This window comes from Egretta garzetta, unplaced genomic scaffold (assembly GCF_000687185.1).
Source record: "Egretta garzetta isolate BGI_Z169 unplaced genomic scaffold, ASM68718v1 scaffold153, whole genome shotgun sequence".
Lineage (NCBI taxonomy): Eukaryota > Metazoa > Chordata > Aves > Pelecaniformes > Ardeidae > Egretta > Egretta garzetta.
The window spans coordinates 502,796-524,270 of record NW_009259114.1 but is presented as its reverse complement, the minus strand read 5'-3'; the positions used below and the strand labels follow the sequence as shown (position 1 = coordinate 524,270).

At 36.8% G+C, this 21,475-nt stretch overlaps 1 protein-coding gene across 1 annotated transcript in view; it reads left to right on the top strand.

The window, feature by feature from the left end:
- Positions 1-21,475, top strand: part of GRIN2A (glutamate ionotropic receptor NMDA type subunit 2A) — a 185,988-nt gene that overhangs the window by 121,998 nt on the left and 42,515 nt on the right. The window contains exons 5-9 of the mRNA XM_009635462.1: positions 8,587-8,792; positions 10,199-10,367; positions 10,490-10,643; positions 15,286-15,411; positions 18,039-18,268. Coding sequence (XP_009633757.1) covers positions 8,587-8,792; positions 10,199-10,367; positions 10,490-10,643; positions 15,286-15,411; positions 18,039-18,268 — 885 coding nt within the window. The remainder of the gene's footprint in view (positions 1-8,586; positions 8,793-10,198; positions 10,368-10,489; positions 10,644-15,285; positions 15,412-18,038; positions 18,269-21,475) is intronic.

Here is a 21,475-nt window from a genome sequence, read left to right as displayed (position 1 = left end):
TAGTTAATTGCCACTGCAAGAACTGTTACTTACATCCAGGTTTATTCTAAAGGTAAGCAATCATCTTTAACTTTCTATTAACGCAGGATTTAATGTAGAACTTGATTTTGCTCTGATTAACTGGCACGTACCAGATTTACAAGCTCTGGGTGAGGTTGTACATATTTGTATCTTAAGTAGGAATGAGTGGGCAGAGGGTGCATGATTCCTGCCCGGAATAAATGAACCAAGGTCTTCACAGAGAGTTCCATCTGGCTATTAACATCCGCTGTCATGTAGCCGAGAAAAGACAGCTGTCATATCTAATGGCATAGCTGAAACTTCACCGGACAAGAACTGAAAAACCTAACACTTGGTCAGATTTCTGACAGCTTTTTGTCAGAGTATTGTGATAATAAAAAGTCACTGAGATGGTACAGGGTAGTTTCTTGTGAAAACTCAATTGATTTCAGAGCAGGGGTTTTGATGGCTTGAGGGATCCTGATGCCTCATGATAGACATTCCCTAAAAGTTGTGAAGAAATGCATGTATTTTAACTGGAACAGATTAAATTGTATGATCTAATCATCCATTTGCTGGTATATCTTTTGTCAGTAGCTCTGTGGCCTAACATGAAATGTTATCTTTGCCTATAGCAGAAACAGCATGCTCTTTAACATCTGTTGGGTTGTCATTTTCTTTGTTCCATCCTTGTTGCTTGGTGTGTTTAGTCTTCCTGTAAATATGCCTATCCTGATGCTTACTGTTGAGTGAAAATTGCATTTGTTTCTGTATCAGTGAGCTTTTATTTAGCCTAAAGGCCTTTCCTTTGACCTTTACTGTACACAATTGTTTGGATTGCACCACTTATTATGCAGCATTCCTTAAATCCTGTATTCCCAAGGAGAATGGTTCCCTCCTCTCTGCTGCTGCACAGGAATCACAGCTGCCACGGAAAGCAGTGGTAAAGCGTGCTTTGCTGCTGTTCTTTACAGCTCATATTAGAGATGAGGTGGAGGAGTAGGAGGACTTTCAGGGCAGCTCTCCCTATCTGGAGGTAAAGGGGTGGCGCTCTGGACATTTCTGGAGAGCTGTAAGGTCTTTGCTGAGTGTAGAGGTGACAAAAAGTCTGCCCTCACTGGGAGGTGGAGGAAGAGCTGTCGATTTGTTTAGCTCTTTTCCTTTCTAATGACACAATCAAGTCATAAAATGGCTTCTCTAGCATGAATCTGAACTCTTGTGCTAAACAGTTATTTGGGATGTTTCCCACTACCAAAACTATACCAACCACTGAGGATTTGGTGAATGCTAATTACTAATTCTGTACTGAAAAATGAGGCTACAGGAGGTGGTAGCTTTTCTTTCTCCTCCTGTTTGTTTATAATCTCTGTGGGGCCTGTGTTTTCCTTTGAGCCTTCCTGGTTGCAGTATCGGTGCCTTCCTGTCAGCAGAAGGAGCAGCCATGAGGGGAGAGCGTTACATTTGCATACCCCATATGAGATGTTGCAGCAAATTTTGAAAACTTCAAAGTCTTTAAATGGATGTCTTCAAACCACCCAGGACTGTAAAACACTCCCTATTAATAAGACATGAAAGTGCTTGCATCATATTTTGTCATTTAAATTTAGAGTGCCATTGTGAAATACGGACCTTCAGAAACATGAAGCAATGCAAGGTTTGCAGCAGAAGGTACACAACATATGCTGCTTCTGGAGGAAAGGTTTTGCTCTCTGCTTTGTTCTGCAGCTGCCTGTTATTGCTAACCTGACAAACTCAATTTATGCTTTCTAGTTATTGACTTAAAACTTGCCAGAGTAGCTCTTCCTTGCAAGTGGAAAAATGTGATGAAATAAAAGTAATGAATAGTTTTTCTATAAAGCAAGATGAGTTAGATTTTACATTTGCTCAGTATTATTTCCTTCACAAGAGTGAGACAGCTCAAAAAGTATGTTTGCAATATGTGTGTGTGTTTAACATAGAAAGAACATCCCTGAAAATATTTCTTTTCAAAGGTTTGGTCGGGTAATCCTGGGAGTCCATTTGGTATCCGTGTTATCATGTAACATTTTTTCTTACAAAAGGATGATGACTGTATTGCGTTCCCATCTGCCGGGAAGAGGGTGATAGGACCAAGTTATTTGTTTGTTTTCTGTGAGATACGCCGGTGTGACAGACTTTCTTTTCATGCCAGTGTTGGAACGCAAGGGAGAACATACTCTGCTCTTTTCTCTCTCTGCTCAGGATCTGGCTTTGCACTTTTTCTCTGATTCGATGATCTCTGGTGAGGGTGCGTGATTAGGATTATGTCAACCATCTTAGTATTATTGAGAGACTGCTTTAGGGCACAGCAGGAGAGGGGTCTCCGTGAGGTACAGCAATGTGTAACTCTGCAAGTTGTTTGTCTTAGGCTAGCTGTATTTATCTGGCTGTTACCCAGAAACACACCAAATACTTCATTATCAGCCTCCTTGCCTGCAGTCTTCAAAAGATAAATAAGCACGTGTGAGGTGGTAAACCACGTATGCGATACAGTGAGTTTGTAAGGTGCTTTAGGCAACAGTGGGTGAGATGAGGACCCTATGATTGCCAATTCAAGTCTGACATCAAAGAAGCTCATCCATGCTCTCAGCTATTTTCCGTTTTCCTTCCTGTATCCTGTAGAGATTAAACCAAAGGGAATATTCCAGACTGCATATGAAGATGGAGAACATAGGAAAGAATGTACAAGTTGAAAAGAGATACAGTGGTATATGTACCATTGCAAGTCCATACCTGAAGCTGTATTTTTATGAAAGACCCCGTCTTTTGGCCATAAATCAGGATTTCTATGATTTAGGACAGGATCTTTTCCAAAAATGATTCTACTGCCCTTTTTTCAAGTGAGGGCCATCTTCTGTATTTCTTTGGGATCGAGGCCACATCATTATCAGTCTAACTAGGAATGACAGGAATTTATCATAAGTCTCTGGATATTTTGTGGCATTTCCTCATGGTAGAGTAAAAGTATTTGCATGCAGTTTTTGATAGTTCTGTAATGGAGCGTGTCTGCATTTTTTAAGCATTATCCTCAGCTTGAATTTTCTTTTTTAAAAATGTTTGTTTTACAGATACACACTACTGTGCGTATTACTTTAAAATCTTTCTTAATGCTGTTTTACCTCCCCCCTCCATTTTTGAACCTAGCAACATGGATATTCCCTTGTATCTGCTGAGAATAAGCCTATTTTCATTTTTAATTTCTCTCATAATATTAATTGGATTCTTAGGATGTCCAAGTAGGAAAGCTCTCTTTCTAGACACACTTTTGTGCTCTTTGCACTCTAAGCATGCTATTCGCTTCTCCATTTCTCGATTTGCTATAGACTGTAACTAAGTGTAGTTAATTTGGTTTAAGGTTGATGCAGAAATCAAATTTTCAGACTGTCTTTGAACTATTCAGTAGTTTCATCTTTCAGGTTGCATAATTCAGAAGTCCAAATGTTCCTCCTGTACTTTATTTAATGCTCTATTAAGTGGTTGTCATTCTAAAAATTCATGTTACCTAAATGAAAAAGAGATTTTACAGAACACATTTTACAAAAATATCTGTATTTTTCCCCTGTTCTACATGTGCCTAGAGGTGCTAAGGAAATTATTCCTCAGCACATGAGATTTTGAAACAGCAAATGATTGCAGATGAAGATGACTTTGTGTTACACCGAAATGGGGGTTGATGGGCATCTTAAATATTCTTAATCTTCCAGGAAAGAAGAAAGGAATAGGTGAGGAAAGGGATGCAGGTAAGACTGAGCAAACTGCCCTGATACACCTACAGTTAAATTTCCTGTCATTAGGGAGTGGCTACACCAAGTATAAATGTTTTATCTTACATTGGCTTCCTTTTAAATTCAGGGTGGCTGGGCCTGCCACACCAACTGATATATGTGAGATTCTTTTTAATGCAGTTGGAACATGTCTCTGGCTGCCTACTGTCAATGAGCTGTGCTTTCAGCTGAGTTCTCTGGGGCAGTAGTCTTGCTTCCGGGATCTAGGGGAAATGATTATCCTGACCGACACAAAGTTTTGAAATCTTAAAAATGTTTCCATTCTGTCTCGGAGAAAAAAAAAAAATTAACATTTTGAATTCTATGAATCAGTAACCCAAACAAAACAATAAATTGGAGTAGTTGGAATTCTTTCACCTCAAATTTATTTCTACATATTCTGGTAAATTAGCATGTTTTTCTAGATAGCAAGTCCAGAACTGTAAGTGCAATGTCTTTATTAAAACATCTTTACTTCTGTTTAAAGGCTATTTCAAATGGTGGCTTTATGTGTTGAACAGTAAAAAGCTCACTTTCTGAACTGTTTTCTTTCAAGAAATTAGGACAATGGAAATTATCTTCAGAACAGTTCTCTTCTACATATCTCCCACCCTATCAAAACAAAATTCTGGCAACCTGGCAGGCCTGTGTTGTATTTTAACTCCCTGTTGTCCTCTGGCTACCCTTTTCCAAGCAGTGATGGCTTGAAGACTGAGGAGAATAAGAAAATGTGTCTGAATGAGTTCCCTAGAGATTGATCAAGTACAAGTAGGAAGTTTTAGGCTGCAGATGGAAAAAATAAGGTAGTAATTCTTCACTGTAGTGATAACATTTCCACAGTAGAGGCAGCGTGTGTCTATCCTACATGTGAGTTTACCACTATTTTATTTTTGTGGACCTGTTAGTCTTCAATAGACTTGCTATGAAAATTGTTTCTGGTCTCTGCTAAGAGTATGTAGAATTACTGTTCATTACTGTTCTGAATTGGAGGCTTGTAGTTTCACCTGAAAATGAATGTGTTCTAGTGTTCAAATAATTTGTCATTAAAATTAGAAAATGTTGCATAAAGAATATCTGTATCAGGGATACCAATATTAATAGGTAAGCATGCTAATTTAAACACAGACCCCTTCTAGCTAAAATCTAGATGCTTGGACTTGGTCAGAGGATGCCACGTTTAGTTCATTTCATCAGTAGCTATGATCATGAAGTAGCACACTGAAAATGAGTGCTGCAAAACATTGGAGGCAATTGAATTTTAAAGCTGTCCAGGTTGGTAAACTATTTCACTGTAAAATGGTTTATTCAAATATCACCGTTATCTCCTACTGAGAGCAGCAACTGAACTTTTCATATTCTACTTTTCATATTTTACACGTGAACTGTGAAATTCTACAGCATTTATAATGACCTTCACAGGCGAAACCAGGACTTTTTAAACTCAGATATTTTGCTTTGTTGTCATAGGTAAGCTGCTTTAACAGTCAGTGTTGAATAAGGACTTAACATTTGGGTTTGCACACAAATTCTTACACTTCATAAACAGACGTCTGTCTTTATAATGTTCTGAAATATAATTAGCATATGTAGTTGTTATAACCTTTTGGGTTTTTTTCCCCAAAGCATTTGAAGGTTTCAAAGGCATTCAAAACAGATATTGACTGGATCTAATGCTAGATCTGACTTCCATAAGTGACCTAAATGCCTATCCTGCAGGACACCTATGTATGGATGCAATTTCATAAATTTTCTTTATTATGATTGGAACCTGCTCTTTTTTTTTTTTTTTTTTTTTTTTAGTTTTCTGTGTCATTTCAACACTTCACCCTGTAAAAAAGGGATATTATCAGTTGCACAAGGATGTTGAAAGGACTAAATAATATATGAAGATACAAAACATTGTGTAAATAATTAATGCCATTCATATTTTTAATAACAATGCCATAATTAGTTCTGGACAAGCTAAAGGCTTCTAATACAAGTATAAAAATCCTCCCATATTTTAACTATGTACTTTAATTTAAACTAAATTCTTACCCTCCATTTAAAATAAATGAAAAAGAAGAAAGTGTTTTGATCATTCAAAACTGTAGCAGAATGATAGCAGTGTAATATGTAATCTTCAACAGTATAGCTATTTTTAAATCAAAATACCAAATAAACTGTTCACTGTGAGTCCAGCATCAGCAGCAGAGAAATCCAATGCCTGTTTTTAACTGGAACAAACAAATGCAACAGAAACATTTCCCAAACAAAAGGAGTGACCTACAGGCTCTTTCTAATTACTGCCCTTCCTCATTTGCCATCCTTAGCCCACCAGCAAGGATTTTTGGAGCTTTTCTGCCTTGTACTTTTCTACTGTTCTTCATGACACTAATATCTTTCCCTTGTACTTTTTTTCATTGTGCTTTCTGACACTGTGGATTACTCATTGTGCTGGTGGTAGCAGGGGTGCCTTGTGATTTGTGCACCATGTAAAACCCAGATGAAATCACTGTGACACCCAGGGACTGCAGCAGTAGACCTCTTCGGAAAGAGAAGTAGGGATGTCCCCAAGACCCAAGGCAATGTCTTAATTTTTAATTATTTTTTAAGAATATGGTTACAGGGAGTGAATATGGAGATAAATCCATGGAAAGCAACAGATAAAAAATTTGGGACCTAACTTTAGAGATTCACTCAACACATAACATTTCCATACAGATACAACTGTCAAAAGAAACTAACATTTCCCCAAATTCAGCCATTTAAAAATATGACTGGTTGTATCCTCCTCAGAACAATAAAATGGCAGTTGCTCCAGCTGAAGTAGGAAAGAATATCATGATTCCTCTTTTAACAGCATCAAAACAGTTGTTACAGTTTTGATGATAGGATCAGGTGAAGTCATGTTGTGGTGGGCAGCTCATATTCCTATGGGTCCATGTGACAGGTGTGCAAGTACAGGGGATGGCTTGTGGTACATCAGGGTGAGGCAGAGCTGCCTCCTCCCAGAATCCTGGTTTGAGTGATTTAGAAAGGCAGGCGCTGCCACTGCTATAGTCCTGAGCACACAAATGCAACTGAGCTGCTGTCACGTTTCATTTCTTCTTGCTGGTTGGAATAGGCAGACGGTTGGGCATATTTTCCACTTCTGAAATTCATTGTATTATTTGGCATGTTTGCTGTTTGACTGAAGTACTGAGCTGGCTGGAAGTGTCCTCGCTCCAGATGGCCAACTTCATGGCGTACTTAGGGCATAGCTATGAACAACACTCTAAACTAACATAAACCAGCACAGGCTCTGCTGGGAATGCAATTATATACCATAACTTGACAACTAAACTATTTTTGCAATATAATTGCCTCATACAGATTTAAATAGATTTGTTTCCCTGTGTATGAAGTATATTTTCTCACAAAGGCTTCATCCACTGTGTGTTGGTTAAATTCAATACTAGAACTGTATGTATAAATCCTGTGCCCAGTTCCCATTGATTTAAGTCTGGATTCCTAATTCCCTTTAGATATTTTGAATTTCCTAATTTAAGTGTACAGAAATTCGGCATTTCTGCCTCCTACATTTACGTTCAGCAAAACATCTTGATTCATAAACAGGATGGAAAGGAAACTAGAAAGGGCATGTGCTTATATGCTTCCCTAAATAGGAATGGATATAAATCATGTTCTTTGGGAATGCTTGTGATTAATTTTAATGTCTTTAAAAGACAGAAGGTAGGTGACAATTTTTTTACATTTTTTTTAGGACCTAAGTCTCTCATGGTACTGTTAATTCCCACCATTTTCCTTGCAAAACAAATATTTTAGCAGTCTCATGATTATGTTATAATTTGCTTAGCTTAAGCAACTGAAGAATTATTAAAATGTATTAGATTATAAATTTTGTGGATTGCTGGCTCATTTATATTATCTGTCATTGCTACTCCGATAAAACTTGCAATTAGATTTATGGACACAAAGCGGTTAAACACAATACGAGGAAGAAAATGCTAGAGTTTTCAAGATATTTAAATTATATGCCCCTTCCTGGTGTTCTGGAAATGGAAAGAAATGTAGGCTAATTTAGAAGGGTTAATTTATAATAGTAAATAAATAGACAGTTTTAATGTAATTTACAGTATGCTTTCTTAAACTCCTTCAAGAGCTGGCATTAACTAAAGCAGAATAAGATACGTTATTTCTAATAAGAACTAAATCATGTACAATTGAATTTGTGTTTACTAAAAATGTGATTTGCCCTGGCTCAGGTGTGATAGAACCCTAGGTAAAGGCTTTCACAATGGCATTTCAAACTAGAAGAATAAAAGAGTCTTCTCTTTTGAGAAGGTACAGAAACGATATTATGATACTTTGGTTATCAGACTGATGCTCGTGTCAGGGGTTAATTTTCTTTTTCTTTTTCTTTTTTTTTTCTTTTTTTGAGTACTTTTTTCTTATTACTGCAAATTGGTTCTGATCACAAATGGAGTATCTGGTTGCTGTTCTGGCTCCAATGGAAATGATGCATGTCAAATTTCCGTGCAGCTATAGCCAGGTGATGGATAGTGTTAACTGATGTCATCCAGCCTTTATAACGCTGTTATCTCTTAAAATAATGTTACCTTATTTGTTTTACCACAGTGCATTTTCTCACTTCATGCAATTACTAAAAACTTCTGAAGTAATTTTGATAAAAATACCCCAAGACAACTGTCTTTGCAATTAATTTCTTGTACCTGTGTCTGAGCACATTAATATTAGATCTCATTTGTCAAGAACAAGCAAGCAAGCAGATATCAGCAGCCTGTGTATCTTGGCATTTCAGGTGGGGAAATGGGAGAACAACTCACTGAGCCTGAAGTACTCTGTCTGGCCAAGGTACAGCTCTTTTGCAGACAGCGACCCAGATGATAACCATTTGAGTATTGTCACCCTGGAGGAGGCTCCCTTTGTCATTGTTGAGGATGTGGATCCTTTGATGGAAAGTTGCCAAAAAAACACCGTGCCATGTCGTAAATTTGTCAAAATTAAGTAAGTAAATACACAGCATTCCTTTCTTTTTTTCCTGAGTGCAAAATCTATTCCCCTATTTTCTCATTAATTCTTTGTTTTGCTTCTTTTATTGTATATTTTTTTCTGATACTTTGCTGTTCTTTTCCTCTTGCTTCCTATCTTTGCTTTTCCTTCCTCTTTCTTTTTCTTGTTTGCACATCTTCCGTTTTAATAATTTGAAAGGTTCTGGTTATATACATGTAAGTCACATTGAATTAATGACAAGGTAGTAAGTTTATAGTAAGTTCAAAGTCATCTAGAATCACCGATTTTCAGTCACATGAAAGAAGACTGTGTTCTAAAATATGATTGTTTTAATGAGTCCTCTTTGAATTGTTTCCAGTTATGTATTTGCCTATTTTAATTAGTCTTTAACAATTTGAGAATGTCTCCTATTGAAAATGTACGTTTATGCTGAAACTTGGTACCAGATAAACTACTCCAGCATAAAATAGCACTGTGACATACCATCTAGAGAAAAGTGCCCTGCTTTGATTGCTCTATAACTTTGGAGCAGTCATTAGAAATCAGTGGATAATTTCCCATTGTGCATTTATCAGTGTTGTTGCACCTGTCTGTGCTTCAGTCTACATATTTATGAACTGAATATAACAACAACTTTGTTTTACTGAGCAGATGTTAGGGAATGTAATGCATGTTTCTGAAGATTTCTGAAGGCTGCTAGATGGTTGTTCTTCCTGAAGTCCAGCAAAACATTTTTTTGATGTAACTGTACTAGTCAAGTTCTAAACTAGTTTTATTTTAATTCTAAATTCTTTCAAAGGCTGTAAAATATTGCCTTGGCTTCTGAAGACACTTATACTAAAAAGTTCTAAAGGTCATGAAATGAATATTTCAGAAAAACATAAAGGGAAAGCCCTAGTCTTTGCACTCAAAGGCGGCCTGAAATTCACCTTCTCGAAGTGCAGAAAAAGGTGCAGCATGCATTTTCAGTCCGGTGAACTGCTGTGCCTTTGTATAGTTTACATGTTGGGAAGTTCTCTAATTACTAAATGTAGTCTTAAGTCTTGAGAGTAAAAGTAACAAATGTTTAATCAAAGCCTAAGAGAGAAATTAGTAAGATGAGACTGTGTGTCTTGATGGAGAAGTGAAGTGCAGTAGGCTGGATACTGCAGCAGAAAGTATGTTGTATGAGGTCTACCAATATCTTCCATTTATCTCTCGTCAAGCAACTAACTGCTTTATGATTAGTAAGAGCTACAAACACCATACCAAGCATCCTGTGGATTATCCTCTATCAATTCAGAAATATATGGTCACTCACAAGCACGACAAAATGTTGTTTCACAGTATGCTGAATCTTGGTGATGTGGTGGTTCTGTTTTTCCAGTAGAAATGTTTATGTCTCTCTTCTCTGTTGACAGCAACTCAACTAATGAGGGAACTAATGTAAAAAAGTGCTGCAAAGGATTCTGCATTGATATCTTGAAGAAGCTGTCTAAAACTGTCAAGTTCACATATGACCTGTATTTGGTGACTAATGGGAAACATGGCAAAAAAGTCAATAATGTGTGGAATGGAATGATTGGTGAAGTAAGTTCTGTTAGGTAAAAGAACTCTTAAGTAAGCACTTAGCAATGCTTTTTTAATTCTTTTGGAGAAATTAGGTATTCTCTACTGAGTAATATTGGTGGTGTCTTCTCTTTGTGGATCAGGTGGTATATCATCGTGCAGTTATGGCTGTGGGGTCTCTCACTATTAATGAAGAGCGCTCTGAAGTGGTTGACTTTTCAGTGCCATTTGTTGAGACTGGGATTAGTGTCATGGTGTCACGGAGCAATGGCACAGTTTCACCATCTGCTTTTCTAGGTATGATTCTCCAACCCATGCAGATAATTTAATTGCATTTCTATAAAGTTGTGTAGGTTTCATTGTTTGGTAAGCTATATAGTGCATTGACATGTTTCTGTCAAGTTTTGAGTTTTACATTAGGAAGTTTGTACTGTGCTGACATGCTGATTAACATTAATATTAGCATGAAGATAGTGCTGTTGTTTTCAGATGCAGTAAATGAAAACCAATGATAGTGATTCCAGTAAGAAAAAGAATCCCACAAAATCTTCAGCTAGGAAAATTACTTCCTCAAAAACTGCTTCTTTACAAACTAATTTATGCTTGTATTGCCCATTATAAGTGGTTTCATATCTTTTTCACATTCACAAAATAATTTAAAAATGCCTTTTAGAATAGCTAAGAAAAAGAGACTTTCTTATGCTTAGAAGAGATCTGAGGTTAACTTGATAAGTTACCTCTGGCTTTTGAACTCCATCCGACTGCACTGGAGAGCTTCTGAGCATTTTCTCCATTGAACAGTGCAGGTCAATTAAATGCAGATGCAATTGAGCAGTGGAGTTGTGGTGATGCAGCTGAACACTGGCGACATAGCAAAGACATTAAAGTCTGGACAGAAAGGAGGTGGGATATAAAGAAACAAAGACTTTGGTCTTCCTTGTTTGTTTGCTTCTCGTTTCAATTGTTCATTTCTGCTTTTGTTATTTCCCTTCCCTTCTCCCTTAGTGCTTATTGTTTACTTCTGTATTTGGTGGTTAGCCTGAATTTACCTGAAGCTGAAAAGAGAATGAGCCGTGAGATGGATAAAAGTGCCCAGAATGCTGTTAACTTCTTCATAGTGTATTTGGGCCCAATATTTTTAAAGATATTTTGCACAGGAAAATAGTGCTGGTGACACTAAAATTATTTAAGTGAAATTAGGAGAAAAAGAAAATCAATATTTTCCAGATATCTTACAGAACTGTTTAGAACGTTCAAGTGCATCGAGTCAGCAGTGATGCCATTTTCGCATCACTGATTGTGTGGTTTCTTTTTAGATTGCTAAATTCTTTTCCATTGAAATCACTTGTAGCCATCGAGGAGCAGATTGTTGATGTAGTATCAGCTACAAGTGGGCAAATAATTGGGGTTTCTTGCACACAAATCATCGTTTAGCCACAGATCTTATTTCTCATACCTGTTCCATAAAGGCATGTTAAAGAGATGATGCAAACAAATATAACGCAATGAGTAATCAAATAATTTCCCAAATATGGTGATTCCTAAACTGATTTTGTTGTTGGTTAATATTTTTGTTTAATGAATGAAACATTTTTTAATGAAATGATAAGAGCTTGTACTTTTAATGTAAATATTCAGATAGTGTCCTTTAATTTCTATAAGTCATTGACTTGTAAAGTTCATTCATTTTTAAAATTGCAGTTGCAGCATGTCGAAATTATAATCTGAAATGTAAGTACTGGGGTGTCTTCTAAATGTGCTGCAAGTGCAGTTGATTTTTACTATGGACTCTGCTTACCTCTTAAAAACCTGCTTATAGCTATCATCAAAGAGAGGCTGCTTTTCCATTTTTCACGACAACATAGTTATTAGTTTTCTAAAATGCATTTCATGTTATTGGTTTAGTTGAATGTTAATTTAATTCAAAAAGTAAAAATAACCCCTTCTTATAAAGCTTAATGGAATAGCATTACTTTTGAAGAAATCTGACTTAGTGCACCAATAAATCAAGTCTGTCCTCAGCATGTTCTGGTTTTTTAGACGTAGATTAAGCTGCCACTTTACTGGAATTGACTGTGTATTTCGATGAGGTGTGCATAGTAGTAAAATGCTTTGCTGTGCAAAATGGTATCAGACAGATAACTGAATTTATTCACAGACTGATTTTGTTTCAGTTAAGCCAATGTCTAAGAATAGTCATCTTACATAATTCTTTGAAAAGAATTATGTAAAAAATCCGTCAAATACAATATTATTCTTCTAAAATAGCACTTGATTACAGTTCATGAAATATCTGGTTTTGTGATTTGTTACTATGAATGTAGCAAGTACAGGGTTTTATCGGAACTAGGTTTTCCCTTCAGTGGTTGTGTCCAATAGATGTAACTGATGGGCTGACAGCCTCTTCCTCATTATCTGCTGTGTTCTGATTCTGATGTGGGTGTCTCCTTCAATTTAGAATTCTATCCACATTAAAACATTTTCATTTCACTAAAATTTGTATGTACTAGATCCACAAATAGATTTTTTAAAGATTCTGTGGAGATTTGATTCAACTTTATTTAAAAAAAATAAACAAAATAAAGGAAAGCTCAAATCCAAATTTCTTTATTTTTAAGAGGGAGAGAGTTCATAGATGAGGTCAATTTTCTGTTTTGGAGGCCTTGGTGTAATAGGAAATCTATGCCCCTATTTATTTTATGTATTGTTTAAGTATTGGTTTTGGTGGTGGGAGGTAAAACTCAAAGTTAGTGGAGTGAGATCTTTTTCATTGCTCAATATTCTTCATTGCCAATCATTTGAAATGTACACTGGCAAGTCACATATTGGTATTTTACTGTCATATCATAGCTTTACTGCAAATTCTTATAAAACCCGCTGCTTGCCTGAGTGCAGTTCTCTTTCTGTCCTTTGAGAATCAAAGAACAGCACTGAATGTGTGATTTGATCTCAAATATGACAGGAAGATCGACTTTGTTATTCAGTTGATTTTGTACTTGTTCAATCTTACTGATTGCTATTCTAAATAGCTTTTTATTTTCCTATTGCTTCTTTTAATCCTCCACCTCATTACCAGACTGCTTGAATTAATAAAGAGCATTCTGCTTAAACTGTTGTTTATAGCTCACTTTTTCACATTGGCTTGTTCTGCCCTTTGCGTTTTTTAAATTTTGACAAATTACCTTTGCTGTTCCTACACTGTTGCTTTTGATAGAGTCTTATCAGGCTTCCTTTCTTCTATGAGAATGCTGTTAAAATTGTATGATAGTTTTATGTGAATTCCAATTTAATCCAGTTAACATGTGAATTTATAGAATATTTGTTATTTTGTATTTGACTACATAAAGTCCTTTACCTGTCTGCATCTAAATGAATCTTTCTCTGCCTTTCAAGAATTCTGTTATTTTGCAAACTTACTATTCTCTTCCAAAGAAATAATTATAGTAATTGAAACCTCTCTTAAAAGAATTTTACATATATATTCCCTGCCTTGCTTTTTTAGTTTGCATCCAAAATCACCAGTGGGGCTATGTGGAATTTGGTCTTGTCTTGGTTCCAAATTTCCAAAGAAATTATAGCAAAGGCAAATGATCCCATGAGATTTCTATGCTTTGGCCCGAATTATTACACTTCATTCTAGTTCTGGGTGAATGGTTCATGCTGACTCAGGCAAGGTTCAAAATGAAGGTGAGCTATGGGGCTTAGCACACCTCCACTCTCACTCAGGGTCATTTCCTGCAACGATGGAAGAATTTTCAGTGTTTCAAATCTTAATTAAAATTCAAAGAATGAAGAAGTTAGGATGGAGGAACCTCTTGGGCTTTCAAAAACAGGCAAAGCATTGGAACTCACTAATTTCTTGTCCTTTCAAGTGCTTCTTGATTCTGTCCTAATTTGAAGTAGTATGCTAAGATTTTTTCTCACACTTCAGAGCACACTCTCACTTGCATTATCTACCAAAATTAGACTACAAAATTCCCCCAAATAAACTGACCTGCTAAAGAGATATTACTTTACTATACAAACCCTCTTACATGTATCCTTATACCATGACAGCTACCACAGAGACTCCTGAAAGGACAGAGAATTTTTAATTGGGCAAGATGATATTTAAGAACTTTGTGTTATCACATACTGTTGCCATATCCAGTCCTTTCAAAAAGTTAGTGCTTAGTCTTGGTGCTAGTTGGTATTTGAAACTGCTTTTAGCTTTCTGTTCCAACCTACTTCTCTTACTTAATCATGGTTTTTCTGTCTTTCAAACTGACATTCAGTTTTCCATAAAAACCTTCTGATTTCAGAAATTTGCTCCCAAATGAGAATGAGACTTTCAAAAGGATGTATTTGCAATTGGTAAAAACAACATCTCCATTGCAGGTAGATGAAAGTGAACACAGAAAGAAAAAAAATCTGAATCAAATAAATTTAGTTTGAATGCAAGTATTTAGCTTTTTTCCCTAACACTTTTTGTTGGATAGAAAACAAGAGAGAATTCTACTTCACTGAATTACCAAATGTATTAAACACATGCTTAATTGCTTTTGCTCTGCAGAAACACAGTCATAATGGTTGGACCATTCTGTTGATAAATGCAAGTAACATAGGATAAATAGAAACGGGCCACCTGACTGTAGACTGAATAAGCAGTGAGTCAAACCAATTATTTGCCACTCAGTGTTAGTGAAGGCTTTGTTGAAGAAAAGTGTGCAGCTTTTGGTTTTGAATTGCAATTTACATTTACGATTTTGACTGTGTGAATTTGTGTATATATACTAACAGCCGTTCTTTATTTACTGCTATTTAGTTATTTACTAGCATGCTGGTTGGTAAAAGCTGCTTTAAAGAAAGCTGCTGGGCTTTAGCTGAAGACATTAGAATTCTTGTGCTGAGACTGGTTTAACGAACTGTGTTTCTGTTTCTCTGGTCTGTTTTGCTGCAGAGCCTTTTAGTGCTTCTGTCTGGGTGATGATGTTTGTGATGCTTCTCATTGTGTCCGCCATGGCTGTCTTTATATTTGAATACTTTAGTCCTGTAGGATATAACAGGAACTTAGCACAAGGGAGAGGTAAGCTTCGCATTTTACACAACCCTAAAGCTATAAAAAAGTCATGTATTTCTCATCCCTTGCCCTCCATCTTTTAAAATAAACATAACATAGGAATAAAACAGTAAAAGCAGCTACAAAACTGTTTGCTCTTCATTTAAAATATGATTTCTTGAGGGCTTACATGCTCATGTTTGTATTCTGTTTCATTGGAACAAAGACATATAGAAGGGTAAGTGATATCAGAGAACGTCGTATTCAGGCAGTGTTTTGTTAGTATACTGTATCTGTTGTAGAGTTTCGGCTTAAAAAAGCATTGGAATAAGTTCTACAGACTCCTAACTCTTACAAATTCGTGGTAAATTCAGAATTAATCACCTAAACTGGTGTGGTTTTGTGGATAGTCTGGAAAAATAGCAGTTATGTTTTATACAGTTTTATATACTATAAAAAGTCTGATGAACTCAGCCTTGAAATGAGGCCAGTGGCAGAAGGGCATCGCTTCTTTCTGTGTAGCATCCATGGCTACAGAAACTTCATTTTCAAAATATACTAGCACAACAAATTTAATACAGAGCTTGCCTTTCTCAGTGAAAGCTGCGGTTGTTTATTATTAGCACTTTGACCTGAGAATGAGGTTTCCATGTATTGTGGTGCCCTCACCCTTCTCTTTCTTTACTTACAGTTGAGAGTGCAGCCTGGTTTTAATTTCTAAATCATACTTGTCTCATAATTTTATAATGAGATCTTCCAGCTTGGTGAACGCAGTTCTGGAGACTATTACAAGCTAATTGTTTCTTCTAGATTTTGATTGGCTTGTGCCCTGAAAAAGGGGGTTATTGTAATGTTCTGATGGTGGTGTTATTTCAATAAGATGGTAAATGAGTAACCTCTGTCCAAAATAAACACTGTGTTTAAGAAGGGGAAATCAAAGGTGAATATAGACACTAGGGATCTAGGGGCTAGGCTGTTCTTTTCTGTGCTACCTACCTCATGTGCCAGAATCAATTATTTATTGTACTTCAGGTTATAAAAGCATACTATGGCACTAGACCATCCTAACTTAGTTCTAGAGTTCTGCCACAAATCCAGCTGCCATTCATTTGAAACATGGGAATCTTAAACTAAATGGGAATCTTTATGTAGATTACTCCCGTCCTCATCCTCCATTTTTAGGAGGATGAAGCTCAATGGCAATAAAATCTCCAGTAGCGTAAACAGAACTTTAGGCTGCTTTCTTGGCATACACTTCCCTTATCATTGTTGCTCAGAAAATACATATTATCCCTGTAATAGCTCAGTCTTCAATGGCTCTAGAAGGTAGTTTCATGAACCAAAAGTCAGCTCCATTGTGTTTATTTTACTGCACTCTATCTGCACCAGTGCAGAGTAGAAAGAGGATAATCTAAGATGCTGTGCTTGATTGTATTGTGAAAAAATTTGCACTGTGTTAGAGCGTATTTATACTGAAATGAGAACCTGAACTGAATATACCCACTTTGGGTTTTACTCTTTTAATAATTATTATTAGTAACATAAATTATAATTAAACTAATAAATAAATCTGAGTTTGTAATGTGTGTCTCTTTGGATAAAGGAAGAGGGCAGGAAAGGAGGTAGTATTACAGGTGTCTGCATCAGAGCTTATTGTCTTAATTGCCATTTAATTGAAAAATAGATACTTATAAAAAGGTCAAATGAGTCAGTCGGGGGAAGCCTGTTTCTTTCCATTGAGGATAAAGGGAAGCTAGATGATGAGCAATATGCGATGACTGCGCTGTACTTGCCTCGAGCTGGGTAGGAACAAACTTCCCTTTATTCTCCTAGGGCTCTACAAATAAGGCCTTTTAAGTGCATAATAGCATCGCTAATCCATTTCTGCCACTATATGGGCAGGAGGGCGTTGTGCTGACCGCTTCCTGCTTTGAGATGAATTAAAAGCTGACTGAAAACACGAATAACAAAAATTACAGAATGGATTAGCTGTGACAGATTTTTACCTGTAATGCCAACACATTTGAAGCCACGGAACTGACTCTGAACACGTGAGGTAGACAGAGTCTGGTTCACTCTAAGTTATGATTCTATACAGGTAGCTCCTTTGTATTGACTTACTGACTGATCCTCTAAGTGAAAAGTTGCTTAAAAGTGGGTGACGTATTCACACATCTTGATCTTAAATATGCTTATATAAAGTTCCAAAGCCATGATGTTGGAAGACTGGAGATGATAAAAAATAATTTAGGGTAGAAAAGTACTAGAATTGAAGCATTAAGACTTAAACCCACAGTTTTCCCTTTTACATGTCCGCTGGCAGAGAGGACTGAAAGTGGGACATACCTTACTGCAAGAGACATACCAGTTTGCTCCTCCAAACCTATGCTTTTTTTTTTTAAAGTTTGCACTTTAAAACTTTTGAACTAAATGCCACATAGAAAAATGTTAAATTATTTTTTACAAATATTGAAATTAATGTCTTTACAATAGAGAGAACCTATGGTAAAGCCTGTGATTACATTGGGGGCACAGTGAATATGTATTGAAATATTTTTTAACCATGTCTTTGTAAGTAATTCATTGTAATCATGTAGGGTATCTCGCCAAGACTTAATTTAACTGCAACTAATAACTGCTCTTTGCAATTACAGATCCCCATGGACCATCCTTTACCATTGGAAAGGCAGTGTGGTTACTCTGGGGTTTGGTATTCAACAACTCTGTGCCTGTGCAAAACCCCAAAGGGACAACAAGTAAAATCATGGTGTCGGTTTGGGCTTTCTTTGCTGTCATTTTCCTGGCTAGTTATACTGCCAACTTAGCTGCATTTATGATTCAAGAGGAATTTGTTGACCAAGTGACTGGACTGAGTGATAAAAAGGTAGGTCTTCAGCTCAAAAGAGGTCAGTGTCCATTCTTCATAATCCTTCTACAAATTTGTGCTAAAAAAACTCTGAGCAAGATAATAAGCTAAAACTGGATGATTTCATCCTGAGTGTAATCCTTTACTAACAAACCTAAGATCCAAACCTAAGATTCAAAGTCTTTGAGCTGCCTTTTCAAAAGTAACTGTGCTCATTGAAAAGTATCTTTATTTTGTGATGGAAATCAATTCCTGTTTGATTAGGAATGCCTCACCAGTATGCAATAAAATTAAATTCACCAATATGCTGGGGAAAAAAAAAAGTCAGTTTGAATGCAGGGAAGGTATATTTAAAATTATTTTAACTTCTCTGTGTGGAATATTAATAATATATTAATTGACAAAATATTCATAAAACCAGCAACTATCCAATAATTATCGGAAGCCAGTTAATGCTCCTGAAAAAATGTCTTTTTGCTTTCTGTTTAGTGTGCAAGGAAGTTACAGAAAGAGTTCAGATTTAAAGTGGTGCCAGCATAAATAAGCAAAGAGAAATGATAAAAAGTGATACCTATTGTCTGTGGCTGTTTGAATGTTTTCCTTGTATAAAATGGCAGGAGTAAATAGGAAAATTTGGGGGTTTGTGTTATCACATTGAAGTGAGATGTAAATTACATGAGACAAGGTGCAGTATTTTGAAGTGTTTGTGGAAGATGCTTTCCTAATTCAAGAACTTTTGTGAGAATTTCACTTTGAGCAGTAGGCTCTGTTAACTCACTTAAACCCTACTCAGGTTTCACACAAACTGACAAATAAAAAATATGCTTATTTTTCATATTCTTCTAGCTTGACTGAACTTTCTGCTGAAAGAATACTTCCCAGATCTTTGTACTTGTGAATTTTAATCAATAGTCTTATAAATCAGAAACCTAGCAATTACTTCTTTTTTTATTTCATTTGTGTGACTGCTTTGTAATAGTGGTATCACATGGAGGGATTGAAGTCCATTTGCAAAATTATTGTTGTGATGAGTAGGCACAAAATACATGAAGGGCATGCTGCTTTCAAGTTTGTGCCCGGTTGTTTTAAAATGAAACTAAATATTGACATTAAGAAGTAATATTTAAACAGACTATTGCACAGGGGAGGACTTCACAAGGGATTTTTCTGAAAGGACACAAAATAAAGGAAATTGTTATTCAAAAGAAGGCAACAGCTCAGATAGCCTCGTGTCTGTTTTTTGTTTTAACTGCTTTCTATGACCAGCCTTTGAGTGATCTGAAGTATCAAAGCAGGAATTGCAAGCATGGCTAGAGGAAAGACAGATAAAAAGAAACAAAAAATGATAGTAGTTTTGTTTTCGTTAAGCTGTATTGTCACAAAACCTTTGAAAGAGTATGAAGACTGTTAAATATGCCTCTATTTTAAGATAATATTCTTAGTAAGAGACAGATAAAAGGTATTCTTCCTTCTGAAAAGATTTGAGAAATGTCTTTCTCTTGTTTGTGAGAAAGTACAGAGTGTTTTCCTGGGAAGTCTCAGTTTTGGCAGGATTTGGTTTGCACCTGGCATTCGGGTCTGCCAGTGCACCCCTGTCTTCCTCTCTTGGCTGGCTGTTTGCCAGTCTCACCTATGGGCTGGGGAAATGTCAGTAGCTGTTCTGTAGCTTTTGGCTAATAACTTCCGTGGTTATGTAATTTTTCTTTTCTCTCTGCTAAGTAGGATTTTATTTCTACAAAAAGCAAAATAAAAATAGAAAAATACTTGAATCAGAAAATACCATCTGTTTTTGTGTGGTCTGCTGATAATTTATTTGATCTGCCACCTCTGTTTTTATTTTACAGTTCCTCAAATTTTGCCTGAAGCATATAGAGATAAATCAGGGGAGCCATGCCTTTTCTGATTAAATTAAACAAGGAGGAAGTCCAGAAAAGCAATGATCTATTTCAAAACATTCCTCTTGTCATACACAGGTTTTGCTTCCTCCACAGTCCTGAGATTTCTCGGATTGTAAAAACTCAAATAATTAAGGATAATTTATGGGAATATAATCTGATCCATGTTAAATTATTTTTCTCCCCTCTTTGCCTTGTTGCTGCAATGTTGTTAGTAGGAGAACAGTTCAAGAATTTGCAACAATTTCACTGTTTTTTGGTCGAGAACACTGACCCTTGCTGCAAGCAAAGTGCTAATAGGCAAAGGCCAGTGAGAAGAGACAGAAGTGTGGGTAAAATTAATTTTAAATAAGTAATATCTAGGAGTTCAATAAACTTTTGAAAAAACTTCTGGGCTGGGAAATCAGTTTACTGTTCTTCCTCTCGCCTGTTTTTCCTATTGCCACAACTGAAGAGTCGAGGCCTTTGTATTGTCAATGCAATATAGTATTCCCAATTAGAGATACTGGGGTTTCTCAATCCAGCTCCGTATGTGATAGACTACAGAGAAGAGAAGCTAGGAAGAAACCCTTCTCTCTCTGGGAAGTCATCCCTGACCCCCAGCATTCAGTGTTTTCCCGTTCAGGAAATGTGTTACACTCCAGCATCTGGTTCACCAGATTTGCTGAACACATGATAACATGCTATGTACCCTGCTTCGCTTTAAGACCTCTTGATAGTTTCCTCAAACTTCATAATCATAGAATCATAGAATCATAGAATGTTTTGGGTTGGAAGGGACCCCTAGAGGTCATCTAGTCCAACCCCCTCGCAGGAGCAGGGACACCGCTAACTAGATCAGGCTGCTCAGAGCCCCATCCAACCTGGCCTTGAATGTTTCCAGGGATGGGGCCTCCACCACCTCTCTGGGCAACCTGTTCCAGTGTTTCACCACCCTCATTGTAAAGAACTTCTTCCTTATATCTAGTCTAAACCTACCCTGCTTCAGTTTAAAACCATTACCCCTTGTCTTGTCACTGCTGGCCCTACTAAAAAGATTTTCCCCATCTTTCCTATAGGCCCCCTTTAGGTACTGAAAGGCTGTAATCAGGTCTCCCCGCAGCCTTCTCTTCTCCAGGCTGAACAAGCCCAACTCCCTCAGCCTGTCCTCATAGGAGAGGTGCTCCAGCCCCCAGATCATTTTTGTGGCCCTCCTCTGGACCCACTCCAACAGTTCCATGTCCTTCTTGTGCTGAGGGCTCCAGAGCTGAATGCAGTACTCCAGGTGAGGTCTCACCAGAGCAGAGTAGAGGGGCAGAATCACCTCCCTCGACCTGCTGGCCACGCTTCT